This window comes from Temnothorax americanus, unplaced genomic scaffold, assembly GCF_048541705.1.
Source record: "Temnothorax americanus isolate GAGA-0224 unplaced genomic scaffold, ASM4854170v1 Scaffold1, whole genome shotgun sequence".
Lineage (NCBI taxonomy): Eukaryota > Metazoa > Arthropoda > Insecta > Hymenoptera > Formicidae > Temnothorax > Temnothorax americanus.
This window is the reverse complement of record NW_027509230.1, coordinates 3,161,576-3,178,684: the sequence shown is the minus strand read 5'-3', so window position 1 is coordinate 3,178,684 and position 17,109 is coordinate 3,161,576. Positions and strand designations below refer to the sequence as shown.

The 17,109-nt window shown below is 40.1% G+C and overlaps 4 protein-coding genes across 6 annotated transcripts; 2 read left to right on the top strand and 2 right to left on the bottom strand.

Annotated features, from left to right (window-relative positions):
* Positions 1 to 2,170: 2,170 nt before the first annotated feature.
* On the bottom strand, positions 2,171 to 6,653 carry LOC143895208 (uncharacterized). Its single transcript, XM_077402183.1, has 3 exons — positions 6,546 to 6,653; positions 4,376 to 4,453; positions 2,171 to 4,019 (listed from the first exon to the last, which is right to left on the bottom strand). Exons 1-3 carry the CDS (start codon positions 6,636 to 6,638, stop codon positions 3,867 to 3,869), a joined length of 324 nt encoding a protein of 107 aa, XP_077258309.1. The 5' UTR covers positions 6,639 to 6,653; the 3' UTR covers positions 2,171 to 3,866.
* Wuho (tRNA (guanine-N(7)-)-methyltransferase non-catalytic subunit wuho) lies at positions 5,973 to 9,437 on the top strand. Of its 3 annotated transcripts, none has more exons than XM_077401202.1 (2): positions 5,973 to 6,085; positions 7,816 to 9,437. In XM_077401202.1, the coding sequence occupies exon 2, from the start codon at positions 8,052 to 8,054 to the stop codon at positions 9,213 to 9,215; it is 1,164 nt and encodes a 387-aa protein (XP_077257328.1). In that variant the 5' UTR covers positions 5,973 to 6,085; positions 7,816 to 8,051; the 3' UTR covers positions 9,216 to 9,437. The 3 variants fall into 3 exon arrangements, with proteins under 3 accessions (XP_077257328.1, XP_077257345.1, XP_077257337.1); XM_077401219.1 differs by lacking the exon at positions 5,973 to 6,085 and adding an exon at positions 7,055 to 7,069; XM_077401211.1 differs by lacking the exon at positions 5,973 to 6,085 and adding an exon at positions 7,433 to 7,743.
* Positions 9,315 to 11,872, bottom strand: Rpt4 (Regulatory particle triple-A ATPase 4). The gene is made up of 7 exons (XM_077401175.1): positions 11,509 to 11,872; positions 11,165 to 11,244; positions 11,045 to 11,084; positions 10,660 to 10,796; positions 10,205 to 10,577; positions 9,849 to 10,112; positions 9,315 to 9,762 (listed from the first exon to the last, which is right to left on the bottom strand). The coding sequence occupies exons 1-7, from the start codon at positions 11,603 to 11,605 to the stop codon at positions 9,572 to 9,574; spliced, it is 1,182 nt and encodes a 393-aa protein (XP_077257301.1). The 5' UTR covers positions 11,606 to 11,872; the 3' UTR covers positions 9,315 to 9,571.
* Positions 11,873 to 11,887: 15 nt separating this feature from the next.
* Positions 11,888 to 17,048, top strand: Akt (AKT serine/threonine protein kinase). The gene is made up of 7 exons (XM_077400467.1): positions 11,888 to 12,273; positions 12,993 to 13,266; positions 13,362 to 13,596; positions 13,871 to 14,068; positions 14,194 to 14,464; positions 14,549 to 14,785; positions 14,871 to 17,048. Exons 1-7 carry the CDS (start codon positions 12,096 to 12,098, stop codon positions 15,218 to 15,220), a joined length of 1,743 nt encoding a protein of 580 aa, XP_077256593.1. The 5' UTR covers positions 11,888 to 12,095; the 3' UTR covers positions 15,221 to 17,048.
* Positions 17,049 to 17,109: the final 61 nt, after the last annotated feature.

The following is a 17,109-nucleotide window of genomic DNA, read 5'->3' as shown; positions in this document are numbered from 1 at the left end:
ACTTGTACCGCCGTTCATAAATATTCGTTTACCCGCCGTTGTAAGCTCGCAGCAACAACCTCCCTTGCACATTCCATCAGACCGGTTGGTGAGATTTTAGGACGAATCGGCCGCGCTTGTCCACGGTGGTCCATACGTCCAAAAATCGTCTTACTTTTTCCCCTCTACGTCTTCACCTCTTTGAGAAACATGAGAGAGAGGAAGGTAAACGGATAATTATGAGCGGTGCTTTTCGGGCGGAGAGCCGACGAAAGCCACGTGAAAGCCCGGCGTATCTCAGTCGTCGGGCAGCTCGAATCACCCCCAATCGCCCCGATCGCCGGTATCGAACGTTGCTCTCCTTCTCCTCCTTCTCCTAAACATACGCGCGACACGTACACGCATATTCTCTCCTTCCTCGATTCGCGCGATCGTCGCGCGTTGAACGTGGGCACTGCCACGGGTATACGACCTCGTGACGCGCGAAGAAACACCGTGGAATCGACGCGCGTTCGTGAGCTCTGTCAAAACCCCGACGCTTTTGACACGCAGAGACACCTCCTCGCACAGACTGCCATTAGAGTATCGAGTTGGGATGACAATTAACAGATATAGGGGAACCGAGCTCGCTTAATTCCCCTCCCGCGCGCGACCCCGTTCGATCGTTAAGAGATATTCGATGAAATATTGATCGAAAAGCGGCCCCCCTCTCTCGCATATCATTCGATATATTGTTGCATCGTGATCTCGCGGTGCACAGGACGGACGGTGGAGTTTACCCGGACGTCTCTCACGTCCGGGGAATCCCCCGGCTCTCCCCGCGTGTCGCGTATCCGCGACCGAAATACGGCCCGGTAAAAGAAAAAAAAAAGGAAAGTCGAACGCATCCTGCATTATGACATATCATTTATTTTCGCGCAATATTGTACAGACACGGCGGAGGAGAAAGAAAATCGTTGCGCGAACGTTGCATCGATCATTCGTGTGGGGACCGATTAGGGGGATAACTGTGATAGCCGCGCCCAGCTTCGAGAAGGAGCAACAACGTTCTACTTGTGATTGCGCTTATTAATTTAATCGTTTTCTCGTTATACCGACGATAGGGGACGACGCGACGTCGTCCGCAACAGGCGCAGCATATCGCGAGGAATTTTTTAATACAGCCTTTGTTTCGTCTACCGAGAGTTTATCGAGGATCTCGTCACTTGCCAGCGTTATTTTCCCCTCTTTCTCGTTCAAGTAGAGCTCTCCCCCTCTTTAAACAATTCCTATCATTTGCGAAATTGACGGACAATCAAATTCCTTCTCCGATCGCGAAATCAAATCTCCCATTCCCTCGTAATCTCGAATTCTAGTCCTCCTTTTCAAATGAAAAGAAGAAAAAAAAGTGGAACGTCGAACGATGCGGGATAGAAAGAAATTATCAAATGTACATTTCGGTCCTACGAATTTTAAATAAATTATCTCGGATGGGTATTCCCGAATCCCCGGAGCTTTTTTTCTCGCATATCCGTCGCAGGATCGTTTGTAACATGTCGTCGTCGCGTTGTATACTTGACGCGTATACGAACTTTCGAATCCATTCGAATCGAGCAGCCCGACGATCTTCAATTCTCTATACATACTATACACGCATATATATATATATATATATATATATATATATATATGAACTACTTATATATAAATATTATATTTCTTGTATGAGCAATCGCGTCCGTGCCGTGGAAATAGATGAGGAATAACTTTGCGTGACAAAAGGGAAATTGGAAATCTTTATATCACTCGTAAATAAGGCTCGTACGCATAACGGATGAAATTCTTGGCTCGCAGTTTTCTTTTCTGCGGCATGGACTCGACTTTTTATGAAAATACGAGAGACGAAAATGTGTGAGAGAGAGAGAGAGATAGGAAGAGAGAATGAGAGAATGGACAAGACCGTTGTACGACATGGAATATCGAGCCTGAGACTGTATAATAATTATAAATAAATGTACATGTTAAGACCAAGAGAAGGATAGATGTCCTGACACGTTTTCTCTAGACATAATATTGTTTAACAATATTTTATCGATTTCTTAACATTTTGATAAAATATCCTGCGTTTCTTCTCGTAATCGCTTCCTTCTCTTCCTGTAGGATTTCAACGCAAATCTTGCATTAACGAGAAATATTTAATAAAACTAAGTCCTAGTTAATTGAATCAACATTTTTATTAAAAACAATGACCTTACAAATGCTCTGAGATGGCACTAATACATCCTAATACACAGATTCGTATAATGTTGACAGAATATATTGTATATTTTTGTGATAATTACAGCACGGCATGTTTGTCGCGTAAAATGAAAAAATAGTATCGAACAGCAAGGGAGAAAAATTGCATTAGAATATTTTAATTTGTCAAAAGCACCGAGGAGGGTTTAATAGGGTTTCAGGCGATTGCGTCGCGAAGAGATTTGCGATGAACAACTGCAGTACATATGCGTACAATCTACATGTGCCACTTGTGCTTCAGGTTCAACGACTAATTCATATAATTCGACTTTACGGGGACAAAGACGGGATGAGCATTATCAACGATATATGATTGATGAACGTCAAGTTACGATCCGAGTCTATCTATTAACGTTAAAAACCTCAACTAAGTTCGCTTGTTTTCGTTCAGCGAAACTCTTTGGCTCGCCCTCGTTCGCAGCGTTTGCTTGTCTTTTCGAGGAAAACTTTCGATTAGAACTAATTTATAAAACCCATCTCTTTGAGCACAGTGATAACAGAAAATTTAGTCTTAATCCTTGATTGTTTAAATATGGTTTTTATGAATCAGCCGTTGTTTGTCGGCGGTCGATATAGTTAACCCTTTAATGTCATTCCTCGGTGTAATTTTTCCCCTTAATCGATTTAGTATTAAAAAAATGGCGTGCGATATATCATGAAATCGAGTTACGATGCATCGGCAATCGCGGCTGTACACGCCAGAAGGAACTATTAAATAATCGATAAAACTAAGCTAAGTCGCGGTGCAAAGTAACGCAAACATCCTCTGATATATCAATCGCTAGCGAAAGTTTTCCTGGAAAAGAATTGCCGTCGCATTCGCCGCACCGTTTCTCGTTTACTCGCACGACTAGAATCTCTCCCTTTTGATGAGATGAGCTATCGTTTCTAGGGGGAGAAGAACCTATTACGTATTCGCGAACTCACGAAGCGTACACGTCTTGCTCGAAGCCGATGCTGTCTTCGACGAAAATCCAATGAACTATATACTGTGCTGAAATGTGAACTCCCACGAGCGCCCGGGTACCGAGAAGAAAAAAACGCTCCGTTCGCTCCGTTTCCATTTCTGTCTCCATCTCTGTTTAGCGAACTTTTGATTGGTCAATGGTATTCAATTGTTCTCGAAAAGTACAGCACGGAAAAGGACAAGTTGAAATTCTCCATCTCATTTATCCCGTTTTCTTCCAAAATAGAGTTCACGTTTCAGTCTATATTCTATAGTTCCCATCGCGTTTGCAATCCCTGTCTGTACCAAGTGCTGAATTCCACGTGATTGAAGCGCGCGGTCTTGCAAGCGCGTCTACGAATCGAGGACATGATCCTTCAGACGTACAAGTAGTTCGCGCTCCAATAGAGGAACGTGCCGCGAAATTTATACGCAATTGCGAATTGCCTGATACGACATAGGTACAAACCGCAAAACTCTCATTCTAGACGTGGAGGTATAGCTCAACCCGACATACGCCGCATTGTTGACTTCAGAATAACGTCGTCCACACTAGGATGAACTGTCGCGCAGGCACGTTTTCACGACTAATGGACTCATTTCTTCAAGTTGACTGTTGATTTTGGTTGTTGATGAATTACGATCGCGATGGGGGGGGGGATTTCTAGCAGAGCCTTCGCAGACGACGTTGGCGCGACGACTGCATCTGTTTCAACGAGAACATGCTCATCGACAGTCCGAGGGTTGCGAGGAAGACTGCGGATGTCGCCATGCCGCGATCGAAGCTCCTAGCCCTGTATAAAGCTGGACTGGCTGCCTGAAAGCAAAAACCGTTATGAGGAGGCGCTTCATCGAAGTGAAGACATTTGTCTTTTATAAAATTAATGTTTGTATGTTTATATAGAAGAAATAATTCTTTTGTATTTATATAAAAAAATAATTTTCTATCTGGTCAACAATACGTTCTCTCGATATCATAATATTATAGATCGCCATAATATATCTTTGTTGCCCGTACAAAAATTTATATATAAACTAGGTTGACTTTTTGAGAAAGAACTCAACTGGAAAATAAGTTTTCGTCGTTTATAAAGTGTAGGCAGGGACGCGAAGTGGGCATTAATTAAAGTCGATTACCGTGGGACCGAGCTCCAGAGACTTAACGCGCCTTACCTGATTCAGTGACAATCGGAAAGCGTATAGCGCGGCACAGGTCGAATGCATCTCGTTACTGCAGCTTCCTTGTGTATCCTGAAAGAATAAAATTAGATATTATTTATTATTATTATTATATATAAATAATTCATATATTTTCACCTCTCCCTTCAGGCGAATCGCTCAACGAACAGTTTGCAATTGATTTTTATTAAACCTAAATAAATCTCCGAGTTGGAGTCACCTCATTTCCGAAGCAATGGATAAATCTCAGGAAATACCTTTTTGAATATACCTTTTTTTTCGATACGACACGCGAGAGATCACGCGCTTGGCTTAGCTCAGCTGCGCGGCAGCAACTACGTCGAACGAGACGCGAATTATGATAGACGGGTGAAAAGTGTGCGAAACAGGGGCCGCGAGATATCTATATAGAGGACAAAAATTCCCAGTTGCGTAAAATCCGTTCTTATCGCGACGAATGATTTCGCGGCGTCGCAAAACTCGTCTGAACGCTAAACGAAATGCTCTTGCGGGTGAAGATATCTCTGTGGCGTTATTAGGTAAATTACCTACAGAGCGTAAAACGTTGCGACATCAGGATGTTTACATCAACATGTGTGTCGTGATTAATAATTAAAATATAAAAAAAGAAACAGAGCTCTATTAAAGCTGTGCGATCGAAATCATTCCGTTGACATTCCGATGAATGATTTCGATTATCTTTTTAATGCGATTATGCAGTTCTCTCGACGACTGAGTTATCAAAGGTTTGATCTTTTGCGATCTAAATTATTTCTCATAAATGAATGAGATTCAAGTACCTCGTCCCCGCATTTCGTTTAAATGGCAAGTCTGATATAAATCAAAGAATTTATTAATCTGAAGGAATTTATGAAGATTCTAAAAATACAAATTAATAATTAATTTGACGTAAAAAATTGACGAGTCCAGGTCGACATAGGATTGCAAAAGGGAAAGATTAACGTCAAATATCGAAGAAGTTGCTGCATATGAAATTAGAGATTGTAATCTATGTAAGAAAAATGTTTAACGTATGGAGAACAGTTTGCTAGACGGTGAAACGATTCCAAGTTAATTGAATTGTAAGAGGAGGGTATTTACCCAGACACAGAAAAAAAATGCTTTCTTGCGTCATTAGATATCGGAAGTGACCAGTGAGAAAATTTACATTGATTTATATTGCGAGAGAATTAACGCGGATCAATCGGTCAACTTTGCTCTTTAACGTCGCGCGTCATCGAGTTATCGCGAATCGCGAGTGACGCGAAGACGCGAAACGAAGACTCGTTTGCAGCGGATACATTCGACAAGTGTATTCTGGTGCGTTATTGAACTATTGCCAGAAGTGCTGTCACGCGATCTTGCTCGGCGCCGTTTGACGAAGCCGGCCTTATCGTTGATACAAGCCAAGAGCGGGAAACGGCATGATTTTGAAGATAATGAGCTCCCTCGCGAACATCGTTATCAGCGAGCAGCTGTCGAGCGTACATCGATATCACGAAACCTAAATCGGACGCGAGTTCTATCGCTATACGTATATGATACTGCAATCGCAAAAGTGATGTGAATATTTTTAAACGCATTACTTACGGGAGAGTTTGAGTAAAATCGGTGAAGCAGAAGATAATTGGCTATTTATAATTTCATTGTTATACAGCATCCGTAGAAGAATACTGTCGCAAGTTCAAAATTCACAATTTTCAGGTGTGAGAAAAGAAACAAATTTAATTCAATTTTACGCTCTTTTTTTTATAGCACGATAGATAATATTTTAGGCATACTTTTTATGGGTTTGACTCAAAATCGAAATCTTTTTAGTTGTGACAATATTTTTCTAGGAGTGCGATATAATAATTGAATTATTATATAATAAATTTGAATGAATTACGTAATGAACATTTATATCATTGATTATAGACAACATTCACACAAAAATCATCCAGCTTTCGTCCCGCACGCGAGGACTAATTAACCTCTCCGTTACGCAACAGTTTCCGCGTAGAATAAAATTTATGAATTATCACATAGCCGACGACATACGGTCTTCCGCGCGTCGCGTTCACGGGACGCATACGGAGTAAACGAGACGTACTTATAAATTCGCAACGCGCGATCCACGTACGGAAGGAGACGCGAAGGTCGAACGACGCAACGAGGCTTATACCGCCGTGCACACCCTAAATCCGAAAGCCTTCTGCCTTCTGCCTTGCCATCGCACGATGCACTTCGGGAACTTGGCGCCGGCCTTCGGGCACATGTCCGGGGAAGGGGAAGGACCTTCGCGACCCCCTCGTATTACGGGAGTTCCAAGTTCCAAGTTGGAGACTCAAGTATCGGAGGAATGCACTTACTTGAACCTTGACAGTTCGATCAAATATTGATCCTTAACCTCTAAATCATTTAACAGTACTATCGGCGATGGAAAATTATGTGCCACTCTCGTCGGTGACCCCCTCCCCCCCCCCGCCTCTCATCAGACTCATCCGCGGAAGGTCGAGTCTGGATCCCGGACTCTGCGAGACACCCCGTGTACCGGAAGTTTTATTCTAACCTCAAAATCAATCCTTGCCGTTCTCGAACCATCGTTCGGTTCATTGCGTAACGCGAGATTACGCGACGAAGGGCGCGATGCTGTCTGTCATTGACGTTTTAGTCGTCCCTAATGTCGTTCGTGTCTATAGGAAAATAGTAAGTCTCACGGCAAGTGCGAGAAGTTTCGTCAACCTTCCGACACACAATAACGGATATCTATAGAGTTCTCTACTCAAGAAAGAAAAATAATAAATGCATTCGAACGTTTTTATCGGAATAGCGCTTCAAGTGCGAGACCTTGTTATTTTTATCTCACAATATTATTACCTACTACCTACCGCTACAAAAATTAGGCTGTCGTGTGGAAACGTCGAACCTTGTCGCCACTTTTCGTACTTACTACGCGTTGGTTGGATGTTAAGAATTGACGATAACGATACGCGCCGGCAAAATTGAATCGTGCCCAGGCCTCAGCAATGCGGAGCGGAACAAGTTACTCACCAGCACCTGCCTGCGCCGAAACCAGCTGATAAAAGAGACCGGAGAAAAGCGCTCCGTTCTCCGTTACGAATCGCGTGAACGTTATGGCGTCTGCACACGGAACGCCGAACGCGCGGAAAGGGAAAGGCTTGTTTGCCGGGACCGGGAGCGTCCCGGTTTGACCACGGCCACTCGTAGCCCCCGATGCCTGGAGTTTTTCCACTGGACCGGCCAATCAGATGATTTGATTTTTTTCTTTTTTTCTCCGAAGTTTTAGAATATTAGAATTATAAAAAGAAATAGTGAGACGCGTGAATATTGAAAAACAGCGGAATATGTCCTAACAGCTGGTCCTAATATTTATCTCAATTAAATAACTTATTTACGTGCTATATATATTTTTTTTGTTTTGCTCCTTTTAGGTTAGGAGCATCAGCGCCTTCAACGGCTTCAACCCTGCCTTGCTATGTCATCCGCGCGGAGGTTAGGTATATCGATACACGTGTTGCATCGTTGCCACTCGTTATACACGTTGCTGATGTTGCATTCACGTATATATCATACGTCAATAGAGATTACGCTCGTTCGTCGCTCGACAGCAATGTGAGTGACGTTAGATTTAAAATCTCTTCCACGAACGAGTCGCAAATGCCAAAATATGAGCTTTTCCGTATACGAGTCGCGCGTGGCTCTGTGCAACAACGAACGTGTAATAATACACGATATTGACAACGGTACCGAAAACGTGACAGTCTTGCCGGATCTGGAGGCCGAGAGGAAGATAGACGTGCACAACAACGTGGACATCGAGGCATATCACGCGATAACGTCTCTGACGTTCTCCGAGGATGGAAAGTATTTCGCTGTGTGCACGAATCGCAAGCAGCTGTGCCTGTACGGGACCGAGGACCTGAGGCTCCTGTCGAATCGCACGCTCGCCAGGGCCGCGAGCAGAGTCAGATTCTCGCCGAGCAACGATATCGTCGTGGCGGATAAGGCCGGTGACGCCTATCTGTTCTTCGCCAGCCCTCCGACCGAGACTGGAACCTTGATCTTGGGACACTTGTCGATGCTCCTCGACGTGCTCGTCACGCGAGACACGAAATACGTCTTGACGACCGACAGAGACGAGAAGATAAGGGTTTCCATGTTTCCGAACTGCTACAACGTTCTGTCTTACTGCCTGGGACACACAAAATTCGTGACGAATATCTCGGAGTTGCCGCACGAGAAGAGGATCCTGATATCGTGCGGCGGTGACGGAGTCTTTAAGTTGTGGGACTATAAGCGCGGAAGTGAACTTACGTCTGTAAACTATTGCGACAAGGTGCCGAGGTGCGACGTAGAAAAGTTCAACCGGGATCTCCGTGACTGTAATTACGACGAATCTGTAGATATACTGCCCGTCAAGTATCTCGGAGCGTCTCGTCTTAGTAGAATAGAATCCTTAATTGTGATAAGTTTTTATAACAGCAAGGTACTGTTAGTTTATAGGATTAGCGGTGACAATGATACGCGGTTAAAGGCAAATTATTTGGAATCCATAACTGTACGAGCTGAACCTGTGGAATGTCTTTTACGCAAACAAGATTTGTGGATATTAACGGACGTAGGATTTCAAGTGTACAAATTTGAAAATGATAAATTTGTAACTCACGATGCTCTAAATTCCACTGTCAAGCGTCTCGATATGTCCTGGCAAATTTTAAAGGAAACTATCGTCAAACGGAATTTGTTTCCAGTTTTATATAAAAGAAAGTACGACAATGCGCAGGAATATCAAGAAAGGAAGAAGATCCGTCTTGCGGGCAACGCAGAGTAGATGTAATACCATTCTTATAAATGTTATAAATACAATGATTACCCTGAGTATTTTGTTGAGTACGCGCAAATAAACAATTTGCAATAACCGAACGCGAAATGGAGAGAAAAACAAAGGTCTATATTTATTTTACATCGATCGTCTTAGATTATACCAATGTTATTGTATTATACAAATTTGCTAATGTGCGTTAATGCTGAATAAACTTTCAGAAATATATAATTTCGCTATGGAGAATACAAATAATTGTAGCGAGGTAATATTGAATGAACTTGTGGCATACAAAAAGTAATAGACGTCTAATATTATTTTTGTAATACAAAACGATATAGTCATTGGTAATATTACGTCAAAAGTTACACAGGTTTATAATCTAGTTTAGATTCGAGTTTCTTGTTGTCGGAAACCTTTCTGACGGCTTTCATGAAATCTTCTTGTATTACGTATTCTCTTTCTAATCGTATTGCAAATAGGCCGGCCTCCGTGCACACGTTTCTTAAGTCAGCGCCGTTGAATCCATCCGAGAGTTTAACCACTGCCTCGTAATCTGTTATTTGCATGAATAATATTCACATGATATTGTAAAACAGAATATTTAAAATAAAAAATATACGGGACGAATAAATTTCTTACCGATTTCACCATGTTTGGCAATCGGCAGGGCATGGATTTTCAAAATTTCTAAACGAGCTTGTTCGTTGGGGAGCGGTATTTCGATCTTTCTATCCAGCCTTCCCGGCCGCAATAACGCGGGATCCAAGGTATCAGGCCTATTTGTAGCCATTATCATTTTAACTTGACCCAAAGAATCAAATCCATCCATCTGATTCAACAGTTCCATCAAGGTTCTCTGGATTTCGCGATCAGCACTTGTCCCTTCCGAAAATCTGCGGCCACCTATATATATATATATGAAGCCAAATGTATTAATATCTTTATAATTCTCTTTTAACTCGGATACTTTTTACTTATTAATATCATGCACCCACCAATAGCGTCAATTTCATCCATAAATATAATACAAGGTTGATGGTCACGAGCGTAATTGAACATCTCTCTGATCAGTCTAGCTGATTCTCCAATATATTTATCGACAATCGCGCTCGAAACAACTTTCAAGAAATTTGCGTCTAACTGACTGGCAACGGCTCTCGCCAGTAATGTTTTTCCAGTACCGGGAGGACCGTACAATAAGCATCCCTTGGGAGGAGTGATCCCGACTCTTTGGAAAAGTTCAGGATTTAGTAATGGCAATTCTATAACTTCGCGCAGTTCGCGTATCTGTTCGCTCAAACCACCGATCGCGGAATATGTCACATCGCCAGGATCTTCATGAGACATGTTATAAACTAATGGATCAACCTAGAAGCAACGACAAAAATAAATTTTTTTTTACGAATTGAGAGCTTAATCTCTTGAAGGATTAATTAACGAGCTCTTTTACCTCACGTGGCAAATAGCGCATGATGGTAAGAGTTGTCATATCTAAAGCAACTCTAGTTCCAGATTTTAATTTATTTTTATCCAATTGACGCCGACATCCAACAACGTAACGTGGACCGTTCGTTGCTTTCACTATAACTATACAACAAATTTAATCTATATTATATTTTGTTTCGGATACGTCAATTTGAATTTTAGCTATAAATTTGCAAGATACGCGTGCCTATCGCGCTAGATATAATCTTTTTGTTCTTATTGAAACATGAATAGCATATCGTTGTGATAAAATTTTGAATTTTTAGTTATCTTTAGGATTAGATATACAGCAATTTAATCTTTAGGATTAAATATACAGAACTTTAGGTGTATATAAATTGAATGCTTACACTTTTCTTCGGTAAGTTGTTTTAGTACTTCGCCAACAATCTGTAAGATTATGCAATATAGAATATAGAGATAATCACGAGTTATTAGTTATTGCATTTTGACAATACAAATGACGATACCTGTCCAACACTTTGCAATGCCTTTAAATCATTCTCAGACTTGTCATATTGCTTTGTCAGATCCTTGAGGTGTTCTCTCACTAGAAAGAACATATATTTCACGGTCATTAGATTTTTTATAAATTAATTATAAGATATAAAATAAAATGTCCCGAAAGAAGTGTATTAATATATTGTGTTGGAAAAAAAGTGTATTTAAGAGTAAAATATCGAGAAAGCCTAATAAGAGTAATAAGAGGAAATGTAAGAGGGGTTAGGGTGGGTTAGGGGGCTTCTGATACATAAATACTTCGTAAATAAAACTTTACCGTATAAAATTTACAATATTGATGAAAATATCTTACTTTCCTTGAGACGTGACTCAACTTCCTTATGTTCCAAAAGCTTTTTTCGATAATCTTGAAGCGCTTTTTCTCTCGCAGAGTCCATGGTGACCGCCATTTTGACTTATTTTGCTGTCTGTCATCGACATCGACAGAATTCTTGTAGATGGGCAAGACGCACGGTGTAGTCTATTTACACCATGGCTGGCGGAGAACCTGCCGAAGAAATAAATGGACGCGTTCAGCAGGGCTGCGTTCGAGAACCACCATCCGCCGGCTTGCCTTCCCTGTTGCTTCCTGTGAAAACGTGGCTTTAAACTCCGGGCGACTATCGCGCCGTTTCTGACGTATCTCAGTATTCTTTAGTTCAGCGCGATCACGACACACGACACACGACACGCGACATCACGTCGACGGTCAGTGTGTACATACATATGCATCACCTGCCGCACGCGTATCTATGATTACTCAAGTTTACATACGCGCACCACTCTCGCTACTGCGTGTTCGCGATTTTTGTGAGATTCCTGACGTAGGACGGAACTCGGAGCGTCGCCGGGATATCGACAAGCGCGTATCGACGAACGACTGATAGGGGACGCGCAGCGATGAACGTCGCAGCGTCCGGCGGTGGCGGCGGCGGCGGCGGCGGTGGCGGAGGCGGTGGCGGTGCCAGCGGTAGCGGTAACGGCAGCAGCGGTGGCAACGGCAGCGGTAACGGTGTCAGCGGTGGCAGTGGCAGCGGCGGTCAACGTATCGTCAAGGAAGGATGGCTCCAAAAACGCGGTACTTCCGTCATATTTACGTTTTGCGTAATGTTTACCGGAGCCCGTGGGACTCCGACTACGCTCCTCTTCTACGTGGGTTACCCCTGCGGGCTAGGTGTCACGAATGCGTGCCGCTGCCCGTCGAACGTGCAACGCGGAGGAGAAGATGATACCGAGCCTCGGGAACCCACCGAGCGTCTTGCTTCTCTTCCCCACAAAATTGTTTGCGTGCACAAATCCTGGTTTCTGTAAGGAACCATCTACGGAGATCTGTGTTCATGGTCGAGTCCCGTCTTCACGTCCACGCGATGACGGAGTCTCGTTTTCACGTCTTCGTACAAGTTAGAAGTCTGCGTGTTTTCGTATCGCTCCAAAAACAATCGTGCTACTTTGTAGCTCACCCGGTGGTAGAAACGTGGGAACGATGAAGCATAGCGTCTCTTAGGTTTTCCTATTAGTCATATCTGATGTCATATACTTTTCCTTTTTGAATTGTATTGAATATATTAATTGAATGTTTCTCTTTAACAAATTATTGCTCAAATCTTACCTATATACATATATATATATATATGTATATATGTATATGTATATATGTATATGTATATAGGTAAGATTTGAGCAATAATTTGTTAAAGAGAAACATTCAAGCATTTAGGTACTTACTTTTAGAGTTAAATTCTCCGTAGTCAGGTATTTACGTATATAGAATTAAAATGCGTAATTATTTCTTTGTAGGGGAGCACATAAAAAATTGGAGATCGAGGTATTTTGTCTTGAGGGACGATGGTACGCTGGTCGGGTTCAAGGTGAAGCCTGACCCGCAGATGGCTGCCCAAACATCTACCCAGCCGTTAAATAACTTCACAGTGCGTGGGTGCCAAATAATGTCGGTGGACAGACCTAAACCCTATACGTTTGTTATCAGAGGCCTCCAGTGGACGACTGTAATCGAAAGGACGTTTCATGTGGAAACGGAGCAAGAGAGGGAAGACTGGGTAGCAGCGATCAGGTTTGACTTTAACGGCAATCCTTTAAGCTCCAAAATATTGAATTCTTCGATGCTCTATCGCGCACGATCATCTACTACCTCGTATTTTCTTACAGATACGTAGCAGATAGGTTAGCGAATGAAGAACAGCAGCAAGAACAACCACAAATGCAGCAATCCTCTTCCTCGGAAGATGTTGATATGGAATCGTCAGTGGGTGCTAGATCTGACTCCTGTAGTTCCTTAGGTGTTGTGTCTACTGATATAGACGGTGGTAGTATCGATGAATTATCAGCGAAATTCAGTGTCCAAGGAACTTCAAGTAGTAAAAGTACTGGCAAAAAGAAAGTGGTAAGTTATTGAACCTTATTTCTGATTATTTGGATATATTATCTTATCTTTTCTGAAAAACACTACTTTTTGAATTATGAATCATACTATTGTAATGCATACATAATTATGTATGATATCATTCACGTCTATGAATAAAAAAAAATATACGAATAGAATATATAAATATAAAAAAATATAGAAATTTTAAAGAAGATTGACTTTTTCCTAAATAATTTACTAATTTATTCAAAATTACTTTTATTCGTGATTTCTTTTCATGTATTTGTTTCAGACGCTTGAAAATTTTGAATTTTTAAAAGTTCTGGGGAAAGGAACGTTTGGAAAGGTAATTCTTTGTAGAGAAAAGGCGACGGGACATTTATACGCTATCAAAATTTTAAGAAAGGAAGTTATTATCCGTAAAGATGAAGTGGCACATACACTTACTGAAAACAGAGTATTACGTACTACTAATCATCCTTTTTTAATCGTACGTAAAATACCGCTTAATATGTATGTTATTAAATATTTTTTTGCAATTTCATAATTTGAGATTAAAAGGGTGGCTGTTTTTATTGAATTATAATATAGTGAAACATATTTATAAATTTTCAGTCTTTGAAATACAGTTTTCAAACGGCAGACAGGCTGTGTTTTGTTATGGAATATGTAAATGGTGGCGAATTATTTTTCCATTTGAGTCGGTCACGTGTATTTGGCGAAGATCGTACTCGATTTTATGGCGCAGAGATTATATCGGCCTTAGGATACTTGCACTCGCAAGGCATTATATATCGTGATCTCAAATTGGAAAATCTCCTCTTGGACAAAGACGGGCATATTAAAATTGCTGACTTTGGTCTGTGCAAAGAAGACATTACATACGGTTCGTATCGTTCGTAAACCGAAAGGTAGATTAAAAGTAATGAAATGTTTAATAAGTTTTGATGAGATTAATTGTATAACGTAGGGAGAACAACAAAGACATTTTGCGGAACGCCCGAGTATTTGGCACCGGAAGTACTTGAAGATAACGACTATGGACGAGCTGTAGATTGGTGGGGTGTGGGTGTAGTCATGTATGAAATGATGTGTGGTCGATTACCTTTTTATAACAAAGATCATGAAAAGCTGTTTACGCTTATTTTATTGGAAGAAGTAAGATTTCCTAGGATGATTAGCAATGAAGCAAGAGATATGCTTGGTGGTAAGTATTACGAGCTTCAATGATTACAAAAGTTTCTTAAACGAGAAAAAAAAAACTTATACTCTCTTGTGCGTTATTTTTATAGGTTTATTAATTAAGGATCCGAGTAGAAGATTAGGTGGGGGACCTAATGACGCGAAGGACATCATGAATCATGCATTTTTCTCGTGTATCAATTGGACAGACCTTGTCCAGAAGAAGATTCCTCCACCCTTTAAGCCGCAAGTGACTTCAGATATTGACACTCGATATTTTGATAGTGAATTTACCGGCGAAAGTGTTGAACTTACACCCCCGGATCAGGGCTGTTTGGGTAGTGGAGGGGGTTTAAAATCAATAGCAGAAGAACAAGAACATTTTCCTCAATTTTCATACCAGGAAAGCCATTCAAATTCGGCGACAAATTCTTCTTCCATTGTTTCTATTAATCACTGACAGTGTCAAGTGTCTTGCTTAATTAATGTAATGAGAGATGTGGTTCAATGCATGAAAAACCTCGAGCAAAATGATTTAATTACGATATGTATATGACGATTGTCTGCAAAGCTTGAAATTTTTCCAATAGGCGGGCCAATCAAATTATCTTTCTTTATGATGCTTTTTTTATGCATCTTAAGAGATTGTCTCACATATCTCCAATGGCAAAAGAATTAGATTTATGCGTATAAGTGTGCGCGCGCATATTACACCTATACACATAATTATTCAATAAAATTGTATATGGCAAAATGTATACTATAAGATTAGATTGAGATAGTACGATTAATATTTGCATATAGACTCGAAGGAATATGACAGGGATTAAATTACGTTCTTAATTGAATCGAATTAACTAAAATTCCTTGAGACACGTATTGTGAATATTGAATAATTTTCTTGTCATCAAGGAACGTGCGGTAATCGTAAGTATAATCTTTCGTTTCACAAAAGCTGCACTTGACACTTTCCATCTTCATTATCACTTACCTTATTTATGGAAGGGCAGTTCCTGATCTTTTTTTAATTCAATAGATGACTGTTACGGCAGATGCCAAAATAGAAAAATTGCAACTGGCAAAGAGCCAACGAAAAAGAAAATGGTTTGTCCATTGTGAAAGTAGAATGTGTAGTAAAATATCAGCTTTAATTGAATTATTGTATAAATTGGAGGTCACTTTTTTAGCCTTATGTAAATTGTCATTATTATGACTTATAATAATTGGAGATGTGCGAGTATTCGAAAATTCTGGACTGTAGAATTCGAAGTACTTGTTCGAAACAAATGTTTGACTATTTTTGGAATTGCTTGGAAAAGGAAGTTGTTTAAAAGAGAAACTTGGCTTAAGTATTTTCTACCTACATTACTTCCCAACGATGAAAATATATTAACTTAATGGTAGATGCATTATGCGTATAGAAAATGATTAGAAATTAAATTCTCTATTAGATTGCTGCAATTGGATATTTTATCGAATCATGAGCTTAAAACTTAGTAAATAGACACTCGAGATTCTATAATTATTCAATATAGCTTAAAATCTAAAAGATGAAAACTTTATGTAAGATTCCATTATAGCTTATTTACTTTCACTGGCTAAGACATTTGGAAAAACTTTTGAATCTTGAAAAATTCGAAAATTTTGGAAAATCTTTGGATTAAAAAATTAATATTTTAGATATTATATATTTGAAAGTAATGATTTATGTATATAGATAATATAATAATATATTATTATTATTATATTATATGTATATATGCATGTATATTATATATATATGTATATATACGTATATAAATCATACCTCGTGTATCTTCCAGATTTGCCTGCAAATCTGAATTTTTTATAATCTGGAAAGATTGTTTTTATAAATATAATCATTGTGTAAAAATAGATTTTTAATGGAGATAATGAAATATATGAATTGTTCATTATTCGTGTCATCCTAAAAATAAAATCGTTGCTAGACTTCAACAGTATCGGCATAAAATGATTTGTGCATAATTGTGATGAAAGTGCCTAGTAAACGATTACTCCCTAGTGCGAATACTTAATATAGTTACATTCGAATGCAAATGTGAAAATGTAGAATAATCATATAATCAGTTATTATTCAATTTTTATTTATCGGGACTAAACACTTAAGCTATGTCATTTAGATAATCGCGTTTTTCAAGAACTCGGTAATTTAAAACTCCTAAATAAGTATTTAGGAAACATGAGGGCTTACAGATAATTCAACGAGTCATAGGTTGAAATTATTTTAGCCACAATTGGAGCGATTGGAGTACTTTGAACATAACTCGAACGAGTTCTATCCGAAATATAGTCGTAAAATACGTGATA

What these genes read in the sequence shown, in the direction of transcription:
- LOC143895208 (XM_077402183.1), bottom strand. Translation starts at nt 6,638, where the DNA reads ATGTGCCCGAAGGCCGGCGCCAAGTTCCCGAAGTGCATCGTGCGATGG. An exon ending in GATTTAGGGTGTGCACGGCG is followed by an intron (nt 4,454 to 6,545) that starts GTATAAGCCTCG and finishes TTATTCTTTCAG; the next exon opens with GATACACAAGGAAGCTGCAG. An exon ending in TCCGATTGTCACTGAATCAG is followed by an intron (nt 4,020 to 4,375) that starts GTAAGGCGCGTT and finishes TTTTGCTTTCAG; the next exon opens with GCAGCCAGTCCAGCTTTATA.
- Wuho (XM_077401202.1), top strand. Translation starts at nt 8,052, where the DNA reads ATGAGCTTTTCCGTATACGAGTCGCGCGTGGCTCTGTGCAACAACGAA.
- Rpt4 (XM_077401175.1), bottom strand. Translation starts at nt 11,605, where the DNA reads ATGGCGGTCACCATGGACTCTGCGAGAGAAAAAGCGCTTCAAGATTAT. An exon ending in CATTGCAAAGTGTTGGACAG is followed by an intron (nt 11,085 to 11,164) that starts GTATCGTCATTT and finishes ATAATCTTACAG; the next exon opens with ATTGTTGGCGAAGTACTAAA. An exon ending in ACAACTTACCGAAGAAAAGT is followed by an intron (nt 10,797 to 11,044) that starts GTAAGCATTCAA and finishes TTTGTTGTATAG; the next exon opens with TTATAGTGAAAGCAACGAAC.
- Akt (XM_077400467.1), top strand. Translation starts at nt 12,096, where the DNA reads ATGAACGTCGCAGCGTCCGGCGGTGGCGGCGGCGGCGGCGGCGGTGGC. An exon ending in GTACTGGCAAAAAGAAAGTG is followed by an intron (nt 13,597 to 13,870) that starts GTAAGTTATTGA and finishes TATTTGTTTCAG; the next exon opens with ACGCTTGAAAATTTTGAATT. An exon ending in CAAAGAAGACATTACATACG is followed by an intron (nt 14,465 to 14,548) that starts GTTCGTATCGTT and finishes TGTATAACGTAG; the next exon opens with GGAGAACAACAAAGACATTT.